Consider the following 22,915-nt stretch of genomic DNA (forward strand, 5'->3'; position numbering starts at 1 on the left):
CAATTCTCTGAAAAAAGTACCACCTCCTTTCATTGAACCTAGACTTACCCTGACACAACATTATTATCACTGGTTATCCTCCCTAATCTATTTGCTTGGAACAAATTGTTAGTTAGCATCTCATCTATTCTCTGCATTATCTTTTGTACCTTTATTAGGTCATACCTGGTTAGAGTTCCAACTCTCTAAGTTTAATCTTGAACAGACAGTTTGTATGATGAATTAGTTTAGTGGCCCTCCTTTGTACTGAATGCAAAGGCTCAATATTTCTCACCATGTGAGGGGAACAAAACCAGGTACAGTATTCCAAATGAGGCCTGCCCAATGTCAAACTAAAGTATTGTATTATAATCAATACTTCTCTGAATGGCCAACACTGGAGTAACTCTAGCTCGCCTTTCATTGTCCAGACTGTTAACTTTTTCCACATTCATTAGTGTTTTTCCCTGAAGAATGTATAAACATTTAGCCAGCCCATATGTGTTTCTCCAAATAAAACATCATTTTCTCATCCTGAGGCTCTGATTTCAGTATATACTGAGACTCACTGGAGGCAGTTGATAATCCTAACACTCACATGGATATTATTGTCATTTGTAAACTGTTTACAATGCCTATATTTAAATCTTTGATTAAAAAAAAACAAAATCTGTCAACACTGGTATCTGCACAATACCACGATTACTAGTTTCCAACAGATCTAAATCCACCTGTGGTTACCTTCTGCTTAGTCCTTTCCAGTATAATTCAGTCTAATTCAATACATTACCATTAAAACCAGTGACTTCATTCTTGTATGGTCCTCTGTCGAAAGATATTTGGAAATCTAAGTTGACGAATGGCAGATGGGCTGAGACAGTGATGAAGGCAGTCAACATCGGAGGCTTGGTTTTTACAGTGGACAGCTTTCAGGTGCTCAGAGTGGGTTTGAATAGGGCAGCAACCATGTGAGCAGCCTCTTTCAGCTGGAGACAGTGGCCCAAACTCGCAAGACAGGTAGCTAAAGTCAGAAAATTCCCTGAAGAGTCCCACCTCAATATAAAGGTTCCCATCGCACACAGCATTTGCTCCAAGGTGGCAGGGAGTAGGACTGAGATGGAAGCAGCTCAGAGGCAACTACCAGGTGATTAACAGAAGACACCCACGTTAACATTGAGGAGACAGAAAGAGGCTGTTAAGGAAATTTAGTGATTACAGTTGGAGAATTAAGAATGGAACTCAGTTCCGTTGAGTTGGACTGCAGAGGAAAGGCATTCCTGCATTCACCTAAACAGCAAGCTCCAAGCTGCGCAGGACCAGGAGTCCATATGTTGTCTATCACTTAGTAAGAGAATATGAAGTCAGAAGTTGGATGCAATATTGTCAATATATTGTAGACCTAATTCTATGCAAATGGTGCTCTATAATTGCCAAATACCCACAATTAAATGCTGCACGGTTACCTCAATGTAATGGCACATTGGACCCAACACCCTCTTACAGTCTTGCATCTCTTTTTGTAACTTCAGTATTTAACGGAAGGCAATGGCCTAGTGGCATTTTTGCTGGACTGTTAAGCCAGAGACCCAGGGAATGTTCTGGGGATTCATTCGAATCATGTCATGGCAGATGGTGGAATTTGAATTCAATAAAAATCTGGAATTAAGGATCTAATGATGACCATGAATCCATTGTCAATTGTTGGCAAAACGCATCTGGTTCACTAATTTCTTTTAGAAAAAGAAACTGCTATTCTTAGCTCGTCTGGACTACACGTGACTCCAGAGCGACTGCAATGTGATTGACTCTTGACTGCCCTCTGGAATGGGCAATAAATGCTGGCCTAACCGGTGATGTGCTCATCCCATGAATGAAGTTGAAAAATGCTTGAAACCATAATTAGTGTGGCTTCAATCGCACTGAAACTGTGGTGTGAAAATATAGACAGCACTCAGTATTATTTAGTCTTTGTTGTGTGTTGAGATGGGCGAGCAAGTTGAGCTTCACTTTTGTGGTTTAATCTGTAACTATTTTCAGTGTTGCTGGCTCATCTAGCTCCAGACAATATCAGTGCTATTAGTTTTCATTCTGGATCACCAGGCTCTGACAGCAAAGGCTTTAGCACGGATTCACAATGAGCTGTCACGGGATAATAGTGTTAAGTGGTCAGTTTGCTTACATCAGGAAATTCTGCCCTGTGAGTCAGGAATTCTCCACTATATGTTCAATTAATGGCTACTCTGAGAAATCACTGCAGAACATGCACTTGCAATATTCTAAACTTGCCTGTAACAGAGAACTATTGCAGTTTTAGGCATGTATGCAATTGGATATCATGTCTAGGTCTATTATCTGCTTATATTATTCTCTTTAAAGCTCAGCGAGCTGAAGGGACAAAGATGTGTAATTTTACAGGAAGGGTATATTCAGAGAAAATGTCTGGAATTCCTGGATCTGACATCCCACTCCTATAAAATCAAAATGGGACCCCAAATCTCCTTGCACAGTGAATTAAAAATCTATGGTTGCAAATTTGGTCCTCGGGGTCAGGTTGGTGTTTGCAACAGTTTTTAACTATTTGATCTTCTAAACATGTACATCAAACTGTTTGTCCAATTGAATGAGTAAGTACACTGATATGTCACATATGGTACTGAACTAGAACGTGGAGGATGAAGTTTCGATCTCTGGCTTTTGTTAAATTAACTAGTATAACAATAGATGAGTGTGTCTCGGTGAGAACCAGCACAGTCCTGAGAAGAAATGGGAAGAAAAGAATTAGAGATTTTATTTTGGCATTTCTACCAATTACTGCCTTTATCTCTGCCATTTGCAGTTTTTGTTTGTGCAATTCAAATATTCAGAAATCTCCAGTATCAGCCAAGTTAATGTTTCAAGTTTACTAAGCTCACAACCAAACACAATAACTACTGGCCTGGATTTTGCAGTCAATGTTGAAGGAACAACATTCACCAAGCTCTCTGTTGATGATTGTCCACAGGTTATTTTTGAACAGATTTAGTGTCATCAGAGCCATCAGTGCATCCTTTATAGGGCCAAGTGAAAGGGAGGCTCGTCAATCAAACAAATTAAAGAATTTTGAGACACCAAACCAGGAAGTATAATCTAGGAATTAAAATTTAGATTTGAATTCTCTAGTAGAACTAAAATAAAATGGGGTAAAGAGATTATTCAGCATAAAAATATGCTGAATATTTTCCCAATTAGTGTCATCATTTAATTTTGTGCCCATTTACTCTTGCAGTGCTGAGCAGGTATTGAAGAGACTAAAACATTAGCAGGCTTAATAAAATATGAAATTCACAAGTAATACACTCACATTTACCAAATGGGGACGTTTACTTATTTTAGCAATGTCTTTCTGGATGATGCTTTAATGACAGCATAGGCTAGAGAACTGTACCACTGCTGTTCATAAATGTCTCTGAATTCTTTCACCCCAGGTAGCTAAAGTTGCTTAGGTTAACCCTGAGTGCCAGGTCCCACCATGTCTGACACTAGCTTCCTTAGTCCCATTGACACTAGCAAACCAACTGGTTGCATTTTGGAAGGGGTTTATGTCTGAGTAACCACAGCCCTTCTTCATGTGAAAGGCCTCCTTTCATTTGAAAATCAGGTGCTATGATCAAAATTTCAGCAAGAACAGATCAGAGTTGACGCAGTGCCAATCAATACTATAATCGTACCATAGCTCATAAAAAGATTTCACTCAGTGAATACCTAGCAGGGACTGAAAGTGTGGTGGGGGTCAATTCAATTGAGACATTTGATGAAAATAAGGATAAAAGTAATGGGCAAGGATACAGGGGAAAGAGCAAGAGGTTGGGACCAGGAAATGCTGCTCATTTAATGAGTTGATGCAGGTATGATGGGCCAAATGGTCTCCTTCTGCCACATACTTCTGTGTTTCTGTGATGGAAAAGAGTTGTCCCATAAACAAAAACTTCGAACTATTTATGTGAATCTTGGAGGAGCCGAAGTGCTCCTGTGGAGTCAATGGAAATATTGTGGCCCTTACCATCCTTTAACCATCCCACTTTGTAATTGTAACTTTCCCTGCCAGGACTGCCATTCCCGATGGTAAGTGGCAGCCCCAGTCCCGTCTTCAGGCATCAGTCTGGCGCAGTACTCGGATGATTAGTCAGCATCCCACTGCTTGCTTCTCCAATGAGGATGAAACCCTGAAATCAGGAGAATCCCCTAAACATGCTCCACTGGTACATTTCCCAATGTGCTTGCCTGTGCTTTGCTTTCCCACTCTCACTTGAGAACCAAAGCTGTGTGCAATAGCGGTCATCTCGACCCCTAAGGCATCACTGCAGAGCCTGATCCTGATCTGAACGATGATTCATTGATGCAGTTTGAGGCAGGGTTTACCAAACAGTGATCAGAATTGGAAACGTAGGCTGCTTTTCTTTCCCTGGTCTGCTATTTGCTGGTGCCCATTCCAGTTCCTGTACTGACACCCTGTTGGAAGTCAGTGACCTGAATAGAAAGCTGGCATCAGTAAAAGTAACTACCGAGCTGCCAGATTGTCATAAGATCCCAACCAATCCTTTCATGTGTTTCTAGGAAAACAGTCTACTCCCCCTAACCCATTCTGGCCTGTGTGTGACTCCTAACCACACTAATCTTAACCACCAAAGCCACAAGCCAGAGAAATTAATGATAGGTAAGAAATGCCACCCTTGCCAGCAATGTTCATGTCCTGAGAATGAAAATAAAATTTGGATATGGCACAGGAGACCCATCACCGGTCATATGTTTCTTTGAAAGAACAATCCATATAATCCCATTGCTTCGCATTGTCCCAAACTAAATTTGGGAATGTCTTTATTTGTTTTGACCCGTGTGGGAGTAATTTCAGGCCATGTCAATATTTCTGTCCTATCTGAATGAATTCCTTTAGCATCAGTATATCAATTCCACAGCATTCAGTTGGATGCAATACTGGGTGAGATATGAATTCTCATAGAAACCTACAAAATTCTAACAGGACTAGACAGGGTAAACGAAGAAAGGATGTTCCTGATGATCAGAGAATCCAGAACCATGGATAATAGTGTAAGAGTACAGGGTAGGCCATTTAGGATTGAGATAAGGAGAAATTTCTTCACCCAGAGTGGAATTCACTACCACAGAAAGCGGTTGAGGCTGAAACATTGAATGTTTTCAAGAAGGAGTTAGATATAGTCCTTGGAGCTAAGGGAATCAATGGGTAGGTGGAGAAAATGGAACAGGGTACATGAGTTGGTTGATCAGCTATGGTCATATTGAATGGCAGAGCAGTCTTGAGGGGTAAAATAGCTTATTGCTGCTCCTATTTTCTGTGTTTCTATGTGAGAAACTTGTGAAAATTAACTGCTTTTAAAATGGGAATGATGATAATACCCCTTCAAATTTAAAAATTTTAAATTACACTCTTCGATAAACATAGGGAATGGCGTTGGCAATGGCCTAGTGGTAGTATCGCTAGACTATTAATCCAGAAACCCAGCTGATGTTCTGGGGACCCGGGTTTGAATCTCACCATGGCAGATGGTGGAATTGGAATTCAAAAAAAAGTCTGGAATTAATAATCTCCTGATCACCATGAAATCATTGCCAATTGTCAGAAAAACCCATCTGGTTCACTAATGTCCTTTAGGGGAGGAAATCTGCCACCCTCACCTGGTCTGGCCGACATGTGATTCCAGACCCACAGCAATGTGGTTGACTCTCAACTGCCCTCTGAAATGGCCTAGCAAGCCACTCCGTTGTACCAATCGCTACAAAGACTCAAAGACTCACCCGGCATCAGCCTAGGCACCGGAAAAGACAACAGCAGAAACAGCCCTGTCGACCATGCAAAGTCCTCCTCACTAACATCTGGGGGTTAGTGCCAAAATTGGGAGAGCTATCTCACAGAGTATTCAAGCAACAGCCTGACATAGTTATACTCACAGAATCATACCTTACAAACAATGGCCCAGACACCACCATCACCATCCCTGGATATGTCCTGTCTCACCGGCAGGACAGACCCAGCAGAGGGGGTGGCACAGTGGTATACAGTCGGGTGGGAGTTGCTGTAGGAGTCCTCAACATTGACTCCGGACCCAATGAAGTCTCGTGGCTTCAAGTTAAACGTGGGCAACAATACCTCCTGCTGATTACCACATACCGTCCTCCCTCAGCTGATGAATCAGTATTCCTCAATGTTGAACAACACTTGGAGGAAGCACTAAGGATGGCAAGGGCACAAAATGTACTCTGGGTAGGTGATTTCAATGTCCACCACCAAGAGTAGCTTGGCAGCAGTACTACTGATCGAGCTGGTCGGATCCGAAAGGACAGAGCTGCTAGACTGGGTCTGCAGCAGGTGGTGAGGGAACCAACAAGAGGGAAAAACATACTTGACCTCATCCTTACCAATCTGCCTGCTGCAGTTGCATCTGTCCATGATAGTATCGGTAAGAGTGACCATCGCACAGTCCTTGTGGAGACCAAGTCCCACCTTCAAATTGAGAACAACCTCCATTATGTTGTGTGGCACTATTCACCGTGCTGGGACAGACTTCACACAGATCTAGAAACTCAAGACTGGGCATCAACAGCAGCAGGATTCTACTCTGTAAACTCATGGCCCAGCATGGCCCCCACTCAACCATTACCATCAAGCCAGGGGATCAACCCTGATTCAATGGAGAGTGCAGGAGGGCATGCCAGGAGCAGCACCAGGCATACCTGAAGATGAGGTATCAACCTGGTGAAGCCACCAAACAGGACTACTTGCACACCAAACAGTGAAAGCAGCAAGTGATAGACAGAGCTAAGCGATCCCACAACCAACGGATCAAATCTAAGCTCTGCAGTCCTGCCACATCCAGTCGTGAATGGTGGTGGACAATTAAACAACTCACTGGAGGAGGAAGCTCCACAAATATCCCCATCCTCAATGATGGAAGAGCCCAGCACATCAGTGCAAAAGACAAGGCTGAAGCATTCGCAGCTATCTTCAGCCAGAAGTGCCGAGTGGATGATCCATCTCGGCCTCCTCCAGCGTTCCCCAGCATTACAGACACCAGTCTTCAGCCAATTCGATGCCACGTGATATCAACAAATGGTTGGAGACACTGGATTCTGCAAAGGCTACGGGCCCTGACAACATTCCGGCAATAGTACTGAAGACTTGTACTCCAGAACTTGCCATTCCCTTAGCCAAGCTGTTCCAGTACAGTTACAACACTGGTATCTACCCGACATGTGGAAAATTATCCAAGTATGTCCTGTACATAAAAAGCAGGACAAATCCAACCCGGCCAATTACCGCCCCATCCGTCTACTCTCAATTGTCAGTAAAGTGATGGAAGGTGTCATCAACAGTGCTACCACGCAGCACCTACTCAGCAATAACCTGCTCAGTGACGCCAAGTTTGGGTTCCGCCAGGGCCACTCAGCCCCTGACCTTATTACAGCCTTGGTTCAAACATGGACAAAAGAACTAAATTCCAGAGGTGAGGTGAGAGTGACAGCCCTTGATATCAAGGCTCCATTCGACCAAGTGTGACATCAAGGAGCCCTAGCAAAACTGGAGTCATTGAGTGTCGGGGGCAAACGCTCCAGTGGTTGGAGTCATACCTGACACAGAGGAAGATGGTCGTGGTTGTGGGAGGTCAATCATCTCAGCTCCAGGGCATCTCTGCAGGAGTTCCTCAGGGTAGTGTCCTAGGCCCAACCATCTTCAGCTGCTTCATCAATGACCTTCCCTCCATCATAAGGTCAGAGGTGGGGATGTTCACCGATGACTGCACAATGTTCAGCACCATTCGTGACTTCTCAGATACTGAAGCAGTCCGTGTTCACATGTAACAAGATCTGGACAATATCCAGGCTTGGGCTGACAAATGGCAAGTGACATTCTGCCACACAAATGCCAGGCTATGACCATCACCAATAAGAGACAATCTAACCACCGCCTCTTGACATTCAATGGTATTACCATCACTGAATCCCCCACTATCAACATTCTAGGGGTTACCATTGACCAGAAACTCAACTGGACTCACCACATTAACAGAGTAGCTACAAAAGCAGGCCAGAAGCTAGAAATACTGCAGTGAGTTACTCACCTCCTGACTCCTCAAAGCCTGTCCACCATCTACAAGGCACAAGTCAGGAGTGTGATGGAATACTCCCCACTTGCCTGGATGAGTGCAGCCCCAACAACACCCAAGAAGCTTGACACCATCTAGGACAAAGCAGCCCGCTTGATTGGCACTACACCCACAAGCATTCACTCCCTCCACCATCGATGCTCAGTAGCAGCAGTGTGTACTACCTACAAGATACACTGCAGAAATTCACCAAAGATCCTCAGACAGCACCTTTTTAAACCCACGACCACTTCCATCCAGAAGGACAAGGGCAGCAGATATATGGGAACACCACCACCTCCAAGTTCCTTTCCAAGTCACTCACCATATATCGCCATTCCTTCACTGTTGCTGGGTCAAAATCCTGGAATTCCCTCCCTAATAGCATTGTGGGTCAACGCATAGCAGGAGGAATGCAGTGGTTCCAGAAGGCAGCTCACCACCAACTTCTCAAGGGCAACTAGGAATGGGCAAGAAATGCTGGCCAGCCAGTGGCGCCCACATCCCACGAAATGAATAGAAAAAAAGAAAGTTCAGTACCAAGCTCATTTACAGAACTTTTTGTTTAGTGTTGACAGAAAAATTAGGTTTTTATTGCCTTTAGCATAAGATCAATATATTTTCTAACCAATTGATTTTAAATACTAATTGATTTCAACTACAATTACTATTTAAAAACTGAAAGAACTGCAGATGCGGAGCTTTTCCAGCAACTCCTGTTTTTGTACAATTACTATTTATTTTGCCTGCATCTTCCCATAGGGTTGCCACAGACCATAACATTGACAACACAACAGCAATCCTGCGGGAATGGTTAAAGAATGTTCAGAAGGCCTATCACTATGTGGAGTGGAGACCGCTGGATAGTCCCAGGTGAGTACTTTCAATTGTGAACACCCCCCTCATTTAAATTTTAAAGATATATTTTTGATGGCTTCCAAATATTTTCACAGCAATTTCAGTGAGCAAATCGTCAGTGTAATTGATGTCAGAAAATTCACTTTTAATGTAAAGGAAGAGCAATTGAAGAAGCAACTGCCTTCATCCAATAATGTATCGGGGAATATCTTTCTTTAATATTCTAAATTAAATCATCACAAATGTTCTACATGGACAAAAGTGGCTTACTTCAATTTACTTCCTCTTTTGCTCTTCAATATAGCTCAGGAATGCCACCTAATTTCCTTTTTTAAAATTAAGCTAGGGTACCTTTAAAGTTTATTGTATTAGATGTTAGAAAACCCTTTAAGTTTTCTTTTTGAGTACACATGCAATTTACTTAAGTGCACAACCCCTTTAACTGCGCTTCTGTGGCTATGCTGACAAGGTAACTTAAACAAGGCTCACTTTTGTGGGTGACTGTACATCCATGCAACTTTGAGCGAACAATCTCAGACATGGTATTGGGGACCCATGAGGAGTTACTTGCTTAGATGCGAGTAACCCAAAACCTAAACAGTCCGCATTTGAATGCCAAAGATAAAAAGCAAGTGACTGGTGCAGTCTTTATTCAGCACAGGGCAAGTACAGGGTCAAACCCAACAGACCTAGAGAGACAGTCAGCAAAAAATTCAAAGGTAAGTAAGTTTATTCAAATTTGCTGCAGAATTTGTGGACCAGGAGGAGCTGAAACACTGCCAAATTCTAATCAATTTATATTGTCGTCAGACCCAGCATGCAGGAGAATCCTTTGTGTGAGACTCCGAGCTTCAAGGCTTGGGAAAGGACACATTAAGAAGGAGATTTAAGTTTCTATAAGAACAGTGCCACTAGAATTTTCTTATGGGCATTATGACTGTACAATCTGGTTTGGCTAAATTTTTTTGATGCTCATCACTTCAACCAGTGCAACATCCTGACAAACGCTGTTCCCCTAAATAAAAACCGAAAGAACTGCGGATGCTGTAGATCAGGAACAAAAACAAAGTTGCTGGAAAAGCTCAGCAGATCTGGCAACATCTGTGAAGGGAAAAACAGAGTTAACATTTCAGGTCCGGTGACCCTTCCTCAGAACTCAGTTCCTTTATATTAAGACCCCTCTTACCTGAATTGCATTTAGACATCAATAATTTGTTAGAAAGGTTGTCAACCAACTGCCAGGAGAGAAAACAAATTCAATCTGTTTAAACATTTTTAAACAAAAAAAACCATCAAAAACAGAAAGGTAATCTGGAGCGAAAAGTCTATATGATGATCATAAATCCGTTGCTGATTGTCGGAAAAATCCATCTGGCTCACTAATGCAGTTCAGGGAAGAAAATCCGCAGTCCTTACCTGGTCTGGTCTACATGTGACTCCAGACCCACAGGAATATGGTTGACTCTTAAATGCCCTCTGGGCAATTAGGAATGGACAATTATTCTGGCCTAGCTAGCGATGCTCTCAATCCCGTGAATGAATAAAACAAAATGAGTTTATTTTCCAAGTCTGGCCTCGCTCTAAATTGTTCATGTTTTTAAACCAAATTGGAAGCTCATCCCTTTACTTTAGGCTCTTGTCAATTTGTGCCTCAGTTGTAGGTTTAAGTGAATGAAACTTGAGGATATATTTTGGTTTGTAGATTAGGCATGCCTCGATACAAGTTCCTTATTTGACCATCTTCCTCATCCATGTGTTGCTGGCTTACACTTGTCACTAAATTTCGCTCCATAGCATCCATTATTTTGTGACCACAATGCCTATCTTGGTAACAAACAGGTGAGTGTTACACACACTCACTTCTGGCACAGTCTATGCCAAGTGCTGTTTGGTGAGGGCAATAGAAGCATGTGCCAGATGTATGCCAAGTTAGCAAATCGAGTTAGTCAGTGTGTGTCATTGATTTGCTATTTTCAACCTGGTCTCTTGGGTTGATGCACTCTCTCAAACACATACACACACGAGTTCTGAAGAAGGGTCCCGACCCGAAACATCAACTTTCCTGCTCCTCTGATGCTGCCTGACCTGCTGTGTTCCTCCAGCTCCACACTGTGTTATCTCTGACTCCAGCATCTGCAATCCTTGCTATTTCCACACACTTGTGTATCCCTGGCCTTTGATCATCAACTATTCTCAAGGTAGCACTGGGTCTGTCTAAGTTTGTAGAAGAGCCCTGAGTTTACTGCTGCTATTTAAAGTTGGTGAAATTTGCAGGGAATAAGGCGACATGTGACGAAGACCATCGTTCCCTCTACAAGGGTTATTTGCTCCCAGACATGGGTGCTGCAGCCTCCATCCACCTCCATCTGCACCACAACAGGGAGAATGAGAAGAGGTGACACAGAGCAGGAGAAGCTTCTTAAAGATGGAGGGGATGGGGGAAGAAGGGCTCTCTCAGTAGGCAATCACATCGTCCAAGGTCCATAAAAGCTGTCGTGGAGTTGACCATCACTTGTACTCTGGGAGGTATGGCCTCCATAGAAACATCTGTTTCTGCTGTGCTCTGTGTTCCTTGGTAGCAGATTTTTTTGGGCAACCTGATAACACACCAAGAATTTCTTTGTGCGTTTCCATCAATCTTTCTCTATACACTGCCCATCCAACTCCTCAACTGAATTCTCTGAAGAGGGACACATGTATGACTTTGCTCCTGACAAGCTGATGCCTGTGTTATCGGTTCTACCTGGCTGCTGGTCCACCTAATCCAATATCTCTCCCAAGTGCTGAACCTGCTTTCTGTTCACCCTCTAGAGTTACACACTGTGTCAGAACCTGAGCTGCTGGTTGCAAATAGGACATTAAAATTCTTTTGCACCTCTTGGCATCCACACTCTCTTGACACTGCCTGGCCAGGAGACAATGTCTGAGTACCTGAAAGAGGAAAAGTACAAGATTATGTTGTGGTGAGGGGGAAGCAAGTGCTACACATTCACACCATTTGTAAATGATTTCCTAAATCAGACGAGATTGTGGGAAGAGCAGGGTGTGGGATGCAAAGAGATGGATTCAGTAGAAGCAACTCCTATGGTTTCAGCCCCACCATTCACCATGACCTCAATCCTATTGACTATAATGATTGTCAGTATTGCCTCTTCCAATAGGCTGTGGTGAACAGCGTGCCTACACCCCAGTCTGTTAGAGCCAGCTTGCACAAGTGTCAAGTGTGTGAAGGTGCAGTGAAGTTATGAAAGGTAGAAATCATGGTTAGTTACTGATGGGTGGTGGTGAATTATGAGTGAGGCTAGTGGTTCATTTCAGAACGAATTCACTGAGTATATTCTCAGAACTTGTATTAGCTTAAACTTCTTCCTGCATTGCATCCAAGCCCTCAATACCAGACTGCTAACATGGATAGAGATAGTTATCTGCTTCCATTGACTTCTTCTTGGCAGTCTGAAAAAACTGAGGCAGAGGAGTTCTCTCCTCCTATCCCTACTTGTGCATCGAGACCTTCAATGCCGTGACAGAGAACCTTGGAGCATGTTTCTGTCCTGTTTGCTATTCCCATTCTTATTCCTGTTCAATGGACACAATCACTTGCTGCAGCAGAATGTACTTCCCCCTTCTAAGGCACAGGCTAGCTTTAAGTGGTGCTAGACTAGCACATACTTCAGTCCACTGAGTTAATATCTACCTGCTTTCTAGCCAGACCAATGGGCAATGACCACAGTGTGAATGCAAAGCCAGTGTGGGAGGGAAAGAAATAAAAAAAATCAACTAATTTCAAACATTTGAACTACCTTGCCGCAAGTTTAGGAAAACATAAAGAACAGAGCTTCTGTTCTATGTAAATGTTCTATTCAGAACAAACCATTCTGAACGTTTCTTCAGTCCATGGTTACCCTCTTTTTACCCACTGTTGACTTCATTAAACTTCATTAAAAATCCTCACTGTTAAATGAAATTGCACAGAAATGTGTTCTTTTTTATGCAAAGTCTATTTGTGTAATAAGGAAAACAGATTCCCATTATGCATTAAAAAAAGGAACAAGCTACAATTATCATTTTGGAAGGACAGACGACCCCAGCAATAAGATTAGTGAATGACCATAACCCAGTGTAAAGAAGGTTAGTCAATTGGAGCGAATGTGCGAGCAGTAAGTTGTGTGGATCCCATGTCAACACAACATGCTTCCACCAATCTCACTTCTATTAGAGGGCCCCCAGTGGCAATCACCCCTTGATTCAGTTGGCATTTTGTTGAACATTGCAGTATGTAAGCACAATTGAGATACCCAAAGAGAGCAAAAAATTGTTTTTAATCTGCCTTTCGGGCATGAAATAACACATCTCTGGAGAAGTGGGACCTTCGGTCTTCTAGCTCAGATGTAGGGATACTGCCGCTACACCACAAGACAGCTAAGTTACTCACTTGCCTGAAAACCCCAGGCAGATTCATTTCAATAGGCCTTGTTTCTCCTCTTCAAACGAATTGCTGCATGAATTGATCCTCACAGAAAACCTTTCTCTTATTTGAATGCTCTTTCAGACTTCTTAGGTTACTTTAATGGCAGGTTGACTTGGTTGAAGACCCCACCTTGTGATTTGTGAAGGAAGGGAGTTAATTCAACATTGGCAGCGGCGAATCCGTCCTCCATTATGCAAATGGCTGACATTTCTGATATCTTTAAGGCAGCTCTGCCAAAGTTGAATTTCATCTTCCTGTGGTGAAAAATTAGTTCGTAGTCTATCACTGTATCCTATCAAGATGGCTTCTGATGCTCCCACTGATCCGATAGCATTTGGTTGGTTTCCCAGGTACTATTCTGATGAAATAGGGCCAAAACACTGGAGTAATTCCAGGTTCGCACATATGATGAAACTCAGGCAAACGGCACTGAAAACTGCGAGGGAGAAGTGGGCTGACTACATTTTGGTGAGTGAAGCTTCAGGTTACACTCTCTTTTGAAAAATAAACAGTACAGTTAGCAAGTTATTTAATTAGGGTATGGCTAAAAATGCCTTCCAGTTCAATTGCTTACCACCTCCATTTCTACTGGAAAATATGAAAAAGCATTCCATGGTTTCTCGATTTTCATCTGCATTGATAGATTTCAACTTAATTGGGCACATTGGGTGAGATTAGTACAATGGCAGACAGCAATTTGGAAAGATCAAGATGAAAAGTACTGGGATCAAATTATATACTGCAATATGTAATTTCCTGCAGTAACCACAGGCAGACATTGCTATCTGTCAAGCCAATATTTGCTGACGAGGAAGGACATAAAGATTAGTACATACCTGTTAGGCTGAATGGCTTATTTTCATCCTGTGAATTCAAAGCAATTTTGTTTAGCCTGTCTGAAGTTCTATTATTCCAGTAGCTTTTCTCAATAAGTTTGCCTTTAGGAGCCATATGCAGGAATGATATGGTGAAAAGCTGGGAAAGTCGAGTGTGGTTTTTGGAACTAAACGCAGCGTGTCACATATCAGTGCTGATGGGAGTTTGGAGGCCATCATAGCAGGACGCCTGCCACTTTAACATTCACCTTCATTATTCAAACTATCTGGGCCAGTCACTCTCATTGACAGGAACATGCCTGAGGCTAGCAGCTTGCTCTCCCCTCCTCCCCCTGAGTGGCCACATCTTCTCCAGTGATTTACACTCTGTCAATCAGCATTGCACAAGGGCCAGGATAGGTATGGACCCCTGCACAGGGAATAGGGAGCCCCAAGATGTTCAAATTATTCAGCATGCTGCTTCAGCTACCATGGACCATTCGCTGACTTTTTCTCTGTTCTACCAACTGCAGAAACATTTCAGCCAATTGCAACACTCCCTGTTTCCTTCCCTCCCTATCTCATTAGCTGGAATCTACATTTTCCTGGATCATTACAATTGCTAACCTTCTCAGGAATCTTCAAGAATTCAAGAGTAATCCCCTCAGCAACCCAGACAAAGAAAACTTCTGGGCTTTAAAAAATATTGTGTTTTTTCTCTGCCTTTTCTTTGAATGCCTATGGTTGCTGGCTGTAAAAGTTATTGAAGCTAGGGGTGGACAGAATGAGGTGAGAAAGGCTGTTTGACTGACAGTCATAGAGTCATTCAGCATGGTCCTAATCTGACCTAGCCCTATTTGCCAACATTTGGCCCATATCCCTCTAAACCCTGCCTATTCATGTACACATCCAGATGCCTTTTAAATGTTGTAATTGTACCCGCAACCACCACTTCCTTTGGCAGGTCATTCTATACATGCATAACCCTCTGTGTGAACCATGGATCATTTAACCAATTACCAAAGAATCTGGCCACTTTCCCATTTCTGTACTGCTGGTGTACCATGCAAATGATCTCTAAAGGGAGTGTGGGAGTTTGGAGAATGGGGAATGGAAGCTGGGAATGAGAAGGTCCTGCGATGATACTGAGTTTAGTAAACTTAGGCAGCAAGTATGTTGTGTGATATGTATACTTCTGTACCATGTTAAAGACGTAACCTCTCCATCATCAGAGGTCCTTGATCCTCTCACTACCTTTAACAAATTCACTTCTTTGCATAGTACAAGAAGTTCTACGGTCAATATTTAAAAAGAAGACAGCCTGGCAGGTTGGAATGATTACTTAAAAATAAAACGAGGTGCAATGCTTAACCTGTAAAAAGGTCGGGGAATGTGTATTCAGGAGATTATCTGAAGATCTGTGATCAGTAGAAAGCTAAATTGAACAACTTTTCTTATCCAAATCCTGCTGTGTGCAACGGTCAACCGAGACTATAGGAGTTCCATATCGCTGGGTTAGAGATAACTAGTCATGATTATGTAAGGTAAACTAACATTCTTTGGTGCTGTGTGACAGTCTTAACTTGAATTGTAAGAGGCTGGATGTTGCTCCTCATCTTGTTTTTCTTCCAGTTTGTAGATACAGACAACTTGCTAACAAATGAGCAGACACTGAATCTGATGATAGCTGAAAACTTGACCGTGGTTGGCCCCATGCTGGATTCTAACACATTGTACTCAAACTTTTGGTGTGGGATGACACCCCAGGTGAGTTGTTTGAAAACAAGAAATCCTATTATATTTGTAGCAATTGGAAATGTTGATTTAACAGCTTGCGAACAAAGATCTATAAAACACAATGTAAATAGATAGTTTCTCACCCCTCCTGCTGGCCCTTTAAAGAATGAATAAGTTCTGCTTCACTAGATTCACTGTGACGATGGGCTAGATATTATGTCTGCACTAGGCATGTTTCCTGGGGGTGGGCACATAATACATGTGAAGTGGCTAGCCCAAACCCCTCCCACAGACTCCCATTATACGGAAGGGTGAGCAGGCTCCAAATTTGGGCAGCCTGTCTGCATAACGTATACAAATAATTCAGGGCTAATAGAGAACCTTTTAAGAAACTAAGTTGACCTTGATTAAACATTACCCACCCCATAATGCAGCTGTTTGGGAGTGGGCAGACCACCTTTTTATATAAGTTTATGAAATTGTGGGAGGGAAAGGGGGTATAATCATCAATGGGTACCCTTGATGCACCCCTTTGAAGATAGTAGATTCCCCCCTTCCTTTTCACCCACTTGGTCTGCAAAACCTGCCATCAACTCCCCTGTCTCCTTCCCATCCCAAAGTTTTTAAATCCTTCCCCATCCAGTACCTGATTTATCTTGGACCAGAGTCCATGCTGTCATCTTCATACCTAGCCTGTAGTACCAACAGTGCCCAATACTGAGCTGGTGGCACTGCTGGGACTGCCAGCCCATCAGAGGGATGGGACTTCCTCTCCGGGGAAGAGTGAAGGTCTGACTGCACATTTTGGCTGCAGGTTTGGAGGGTGTGGGGTTTGGGGCGGGGCGGGGGGGTGGGGGTGGCGGTGGTGAGGTGCATACTGCTCTTTCCAGTTGGTCAGCTCACACCTTACTTTCCTTCAGGGGTGGGGGGGTTGGTGAGCGAGCAGTCTGGCACCATCTCTCTAATGGTATCCAAGTAACACCCAGTCCAATTCAAAACTATTTTCCACTGTTTCAGAAAGTCCATTTAATGGCAACCCCACACTTTGTATGAAACAAAACTCAATTTTATGTATTATAGGTCTGGGTAAACAGTAATTCTGATATTTCAGTAAGGATTGAAAATATCATGGTCTGTGAACAATCCTTTCTGAATATGCACAGAGACCACGATTGATTCATTTTTTTATAAGTACCATTCCACCAAAACAAGAATAGATTAGATTACTAGCAAATAGAGCTTAATTCTCGCTGTTAATTTAAAACAGCACTTTTTGAATCAAATCAGTGCGTTGAAATAAAAAACAGAAAGTGTTGGAAATACTGAGATCAGACAGGATTTGTGGAGAAAGAAGTCGAGTTAATAGCAGAAGTTTTTGAAAGTCCTAAGTCCTGCCTCTGATCTTGGAATTTTGTATTTTCGTGGAGCAGGAATGGAGTTGGCTCAGGATTCGAGCATGTGTGGTTTATGGAGACAGCTGACCATTTCAATCATCAGCTGCCTCCATTCCTATGTGATTTTGTTGAAGTAAATGTTTGAACCACAAATGTGCAGATTAGGCGAGCTAAGGGCAAGTTTGAACATTGTGGATTCCTTTAGATAGCCAGGATACCCTTTTGGTGACATAACATGCCTCTTCAGATCTGGTCATGGGATGCCTTTAGTAGAGGTAAAGCACTCACAGTCTCACAGAATTGTTATGGTGCAGAAAATGGCTGTACAGCCCTTTTATTTAAGGTTTAACATCAGTGTAACAGCCTAGTGCTTGTTTTCCTCATTTGTTGCTTTCGGATTTGTTGTCAACTTAATTGTTCATAGAACTTTGCAACTGTTCAGTGCAGCAGTGTTTATGTTCACAATGACTATCGTCTCTCCTTACTTCATCTCATCCTATCATCATATCCTTCATTTCCTTTCTCCTTCATCTATCTACTAACTTCTCCTTCAACGCGTATGTGTTAATTACCTCAACAACTCGACGTGGCAGCAAGTTCTACATTCTCACCACTGACTGAAACAACATAATCCCATTAAGGCAACTGTTAATGCTAAGAATAGGTCATTCTCACATCATGCTTCTTGGGGCTAGCCTTGAGCGAGTTGTGGCCTATATTTTTGTACAGTACAACTGTGACTTTACATCACAAAAAAAACTTAATTTGTTGTAAATCACTTTGGGATGTCCTGAGGTTATGAATTGTGCTATACAAGTGCAACACATTCCTTAAGTAAAGGCTGGAATAAATGCTAGGTATATAGAACCAGAATTTGGAGAATGGAAACCATTTGGAGGGATCAGCAAATGAGTATCAATTACTCTTTGATCTTTCCTTTTATTTTTCCCCTGGAATGACAGTCATCGCATAGAGTGGTTGCTAGATCACTGCATGACACTATTCTTAGTTCAGCATTGCAACATGCCAACTAAGTACCAGAGCTAGGTTTTAGACCATAGCTGGCCACTAATGTCACTCAGTGTGACATCTCTGCATTGCACAAATTGGCCGTGCAACCAATCTGCATTTGTGACCCAGACCCTAAGGAAACAAATTCCCATCTTCATTGCCAAGTTGATGTACCAGAACTGTTCACACAACATCAGCTCATAGTCTCTCATAGTCTGCCATTAAAAGTATAAGTTACTATGATTGGAAGATTCCTCAGAAAAATCCCAAACTTGTTGTTCATCAAACATTCAGAGAAATTTAATGATAAAGGTTGTTTGAAGGTGTTCAATGCAGTAGTATAGAGTCACTGTAACATTGACTTCCTTAATGGAAGGTTTGCTCTGAAGAAAAGTTGTTACCTTAAATTAGCTCCTTAGAACAATTGGGTGGGTCCCAACATTTCAGTCAGCACACCTTACCCACGACTGGAAGGAGGTAGTTTTATATAGTGAGGGATGGGCATATGAGCAGGACGTTACTGCTGACCTGCCAGGCTATTGTACTTGAAATAGGCTGGCACATGTTAGCATTCTTGCTGCAGTGTGGTTGATTGTGCAGAATGGATGGTAACATGTTTCTTCAGTAAGAGTAATCAGATGTCACTGATGGGAAGGTCACACACAGTCTTGGGAGGGCAGTTCTGGTGTTGGTAGATCACCGTGGCATCCCTGATGGTCCTTGTATGTCAGTGTGTGATGGATAAGTCTGGAGCATTGGCTGTGGCGATTATTAAATTCAGAATGTTTGACGATAGCTGACTTATTTGATGCACTGTATTTGAAATGGATGTGGCGTTCCCTGAAGCCAGTGTGTAGTCTGCAACTTGTTTTCTCCAATTTAGACGAGACCACAATCACCTGGTACGCTGTAAAAACTACAATCTTATTCTCCAGCATCGGCAGTTCCTACTATCTCTGACTTAGGAATTTACATCTGCATCTCTAGCTCAAGTCCAACAGAAGATAAATGTAAAGTAAAAATACTTTACAGAAGAAGGCAGTTCACTATCATGAACATTTTCTCTCAGCAGGAACATTGCAGATAAAACAGTCTGATTGGTATCTCAACCATATCTACCTGCCTTGGTCCTGTAACCCTTTTAATTCCCAGATCAATTACTCTTGATCCTTCTTCAATCAGTTGTTAATCATAACAATAGCTAATCATTGTCTCTCACTGAATAGGATCTTGGTTGAGATTGCACAAACTTATTTCACTTTAATCCATACAGTGAGTGAAGCAAGACACTCAGTCCATCAGCCAGAGTTAGATTTGAATCCAGGTACTCAAAATGAAATGCTGTCACATTAACCCAATCCATCATAACACATTTCTATTCACTTCCTAAAAATGTTCCTCAGCATGTTTTTCACTTTATGGTTGGTGCATACACATCCAAAAGTTTGTAACCTTTTTGTTTAATTTAAGTTTAATTTTGTTTAAGTCGCTAATGAATTATAACAGTTGGCTCCACACAACTAGTGCTGCTAGTCCTTAATCACATTTACTAGAAATACCTTTCTACTTGAGATCAGGCATGTTAAAAACATAAGACATATTATTGATAATGTGTTTATCAACTTCCAGCATTCCATGGAAGATCAGCATTTTTAGGCAGTATTGACCAGTCTACATTCATGGATAAAAATTCGCAGCAATCCCATATCTACCTTTTCAATGGGACAGCTTCTACCCCTCCTCAGTGCCACTCCTGGTTAATCCTTCCTGATGCTGCTAAAATGAACTGAAACCTACCCTCTGCTGTGGATGGCATTTGCTGCAGTATCCTCCACTATGTAAATAATAAAGTATTGAATGTACCTGCAGCTTAATTGGAATGATCTTAATTGAGAGCAATAACTTTCTTTGAAAAAAGAAATCAGAAATCCCTTTTATTCATTAAAAGAATGAAGACCACAAAGTTCCACTGTTTGAAGCAAAAGAAATTTTACAGTCAGAAAAACACCCTTGACAACCATCTATTCTCTTAAACCCAGAAACAACATAAATTAAATAGAAGTCAACAAGCAAACTGTGGTCTGTTATGAACTAAAAATCACACTATAAATGACAGATCCAACTAAGACAAATCTTACAAATTCGCTCAACATATCTGTCACCAATCTCAGTCACAAAGTCCAACAAATTCACGATTGTTCATGAAGAATTTCAGCTCCTTTTCTTCTAGGATTCAACCTAATCCCCAGCCAAAAGCAGTGCATAATCAACTTGAGTTTCATTAGCAAAACCTTAACCAAAATGCCACACGGCTGCAGTCAGTCCTCACCTCTGGGTTATGATGGTCTGTATGGCTGAAGACCCATCAATATTATCTTCAAGTATCAGACAAACTGCAATATGTGTACCTTTGACTGTTCCCAGCTTCTGGATCTAGCCACCTCCTTCTTCAGCGTGCCTATACTACACCTCTGGAATCATCATCTGAGCTCTGTCACTTTTTTTATATGCTTTCAACCAGTTTTACTTTCCCTTGCAGTTTTGGCTTCCAATCTTGGTTAGATTGAAGACTAAAAAGGTCAGTTTCTGTTCTCCATTTCCTTTTTTCAACTGGTGTCTTTCTTGGAAAAATGCAGGCTTTGAAACCATGGATTCTGTTACATAATATTTGTTAAGTTCTCCACCACTCTCTTCCTGTGCAGTACGATAGGCCCAAATTCAGGACTGTCTTAAGGTTATCAAGTTTTACATTACTTACAACAGTTGTAAGTATCATGTGCATATATGCCTTGAGGGATTTTCTATTTTACCTTTAATGCCGTACAATCCTAGATTTTCACCTTACAAAACCACATGAAGCCAAATGAACTTCCACCACCAAGGGAGATTATGTTACATACTGGACTCACTTCATCCTCGTTCAGTATGAGATTACCTTTGAAGGAGTTACAAGGACACTCTTACACCTCAGTAGCAACCATTTTGCTCCTTTTTCCTTCTTTCAGTCAGAATTGTTTTTTTCTCTCTATTTCCATTTAGGGATACTACAGGAGGACTCCTGATTACATTCCAATTCGAGAGTGGAAGCACAAAGGTTGTTATCCTGTTCCTATGGTGCATTCCACTTTCCTCATTGACCTGCGCAGGGAGGCTACGAAAAAGCTGGCGTTCTACCCTCCACACCCAGACTACACCTGGGCATTCGATGACATCATTGTCTTTGCATTTTCCTGCAAAGTGGCCGGTAATTCTTAACTCTTTAAAATAGAGATGTCCTTACAAATGATAAATGTCAAAAATGATGAACAAGTGAAAGGCTGTAAATATTTTATATGGAACATACTTTCGCATGCAATTATCTTGTCCATTAATAAGCTGCTTCATGAGAGGAAAATGAACATGTAGAAATCCTATAACTGCTGATTGGAGTTCCCAAATGACTAGCAAGATATATTAATTTTACTTTGTGGATTTCACTGAGAGACCTCTTTTGCTGTATCCATGCTACTTATTGTATTCACGTATAATTTGCCTGACATGCAATTTAGAGTCTTATATTGCCAGTAACATAAACTTCAGAGGGAATAAGTGCAGAGATTGATTAGAAGATTTAAATTTCTTTGGTTCCTTTTCCTCTTCCCACCAGCTCTTTTAGAGGTATTCTGCTATGAACCTCAGCTGACCAAGCTGGCATTTTTTTTGATGAGGCTTATACACCATTAGAATATCAGGACATGATTGTGACTGTATTGTTGCCTTTACCTGTTGTTTACAGGCGTGCATTTAGTATATATAGCACCGAGTAGCACTAAGAAGCAGGAAAGAGTAAAACAGGGAGCAACAGATCTTATCACATCTATTTCCCAGCAGAAAGTTAGTTTAAAATTATCCCCACTGTCTTATTTTCTATATTTGAATTCAGAATTAGCGATTTTAATTGCATAGAGTAAGTTTCTTCAATGGGCTGAATGGCCGACTCCTGGTCCTGTTTCCTACGTTTCTATTTTTAATTTCCTTCTGAGTTAAGATTAAAAGAAAGAATTTCATCAGGATAGTGCCTATTACTCCCTTAAGCCATCCCAAAGTACCTTATAGCCAGTAAAATACTTTTGAAACATCAATAAGGAAACTAACCTGGAGCTTTAGTCTTCAGGCTATCCCAAAGTACCTTATAGCGAATGAAATACCTTTGAAACATCAGTAAGGAAATTAACCTGGAGCTTCGTCTGGCTTCTTGGCAAAGGTTCCTTTGATAGAGCCTTCCAAACATGTGAGCTCCACCACGTAAAAGGACAATTGTGTCAAGTACATGAGTAGAACAACGTCGTCAAATACTATCTTTTCTACTATCTCAACTTGGATGTATGTGTCTGCTCCTTCATCCTTGTTGCGTTGAAGTCCTGGAACTCGCTAGCTAACAGGAGTATAGTAGTATCTTAAATTCATGTGTTGCAATCGTTTAATAAGAAGGCCTACTACCACTTCCCCAAGTGTAAT

The 22,915-nt window shown here is 41.8% G+C and overlaps 1 protein-coding gene across 1 annotated transcript in view; it reads left to right on the forward strand.

Annotated features, from left to right (window-relative positions):
• Positions 1-22,915, forward strand: part of LOC109935226 (procollagen galactosyltransferase 2-like) — a 131,673-nt gene that overhangs the window by 86,443 nt on the left and 22,315 nt on the right. Inside the window, exons 2-5 of the mRNA XM_048602031.1 lie at positions 8,898-9,008; positions 13,812-13,929; positions 15,909-16,043; positions 21,458-21,662. Coding sequence (XP_048457988.1) covers positions 8,898-9,008; positions 13,812-13,929; positions 15,909-16,043; positions 21,458-21,662 — 569 coding nt within the window. The remainder of the gene's footprint in view (positions 1-8,897; positions 9,009-13,811; positions 13,930-15,908; positions 16,044-21,457; positions 21,663-22,915) is intronic.

The sequence above is a fragment of the Rhincodon typus genome, chromosome 10 (assembly GCF_021869965.1).
Source record: "Rhincodon typus isolate 14 chromosome 10, sRhiTyp1.1, whole genome shotgun sequence".
Taxonomy (NCBI): domain Eukaryota; kingdom Metazoa; phylum Chordata; class Chondrichthyes; order Orectolobiformes; family Rhincodontidae; genus Rhincodon; species Rhincodon typus.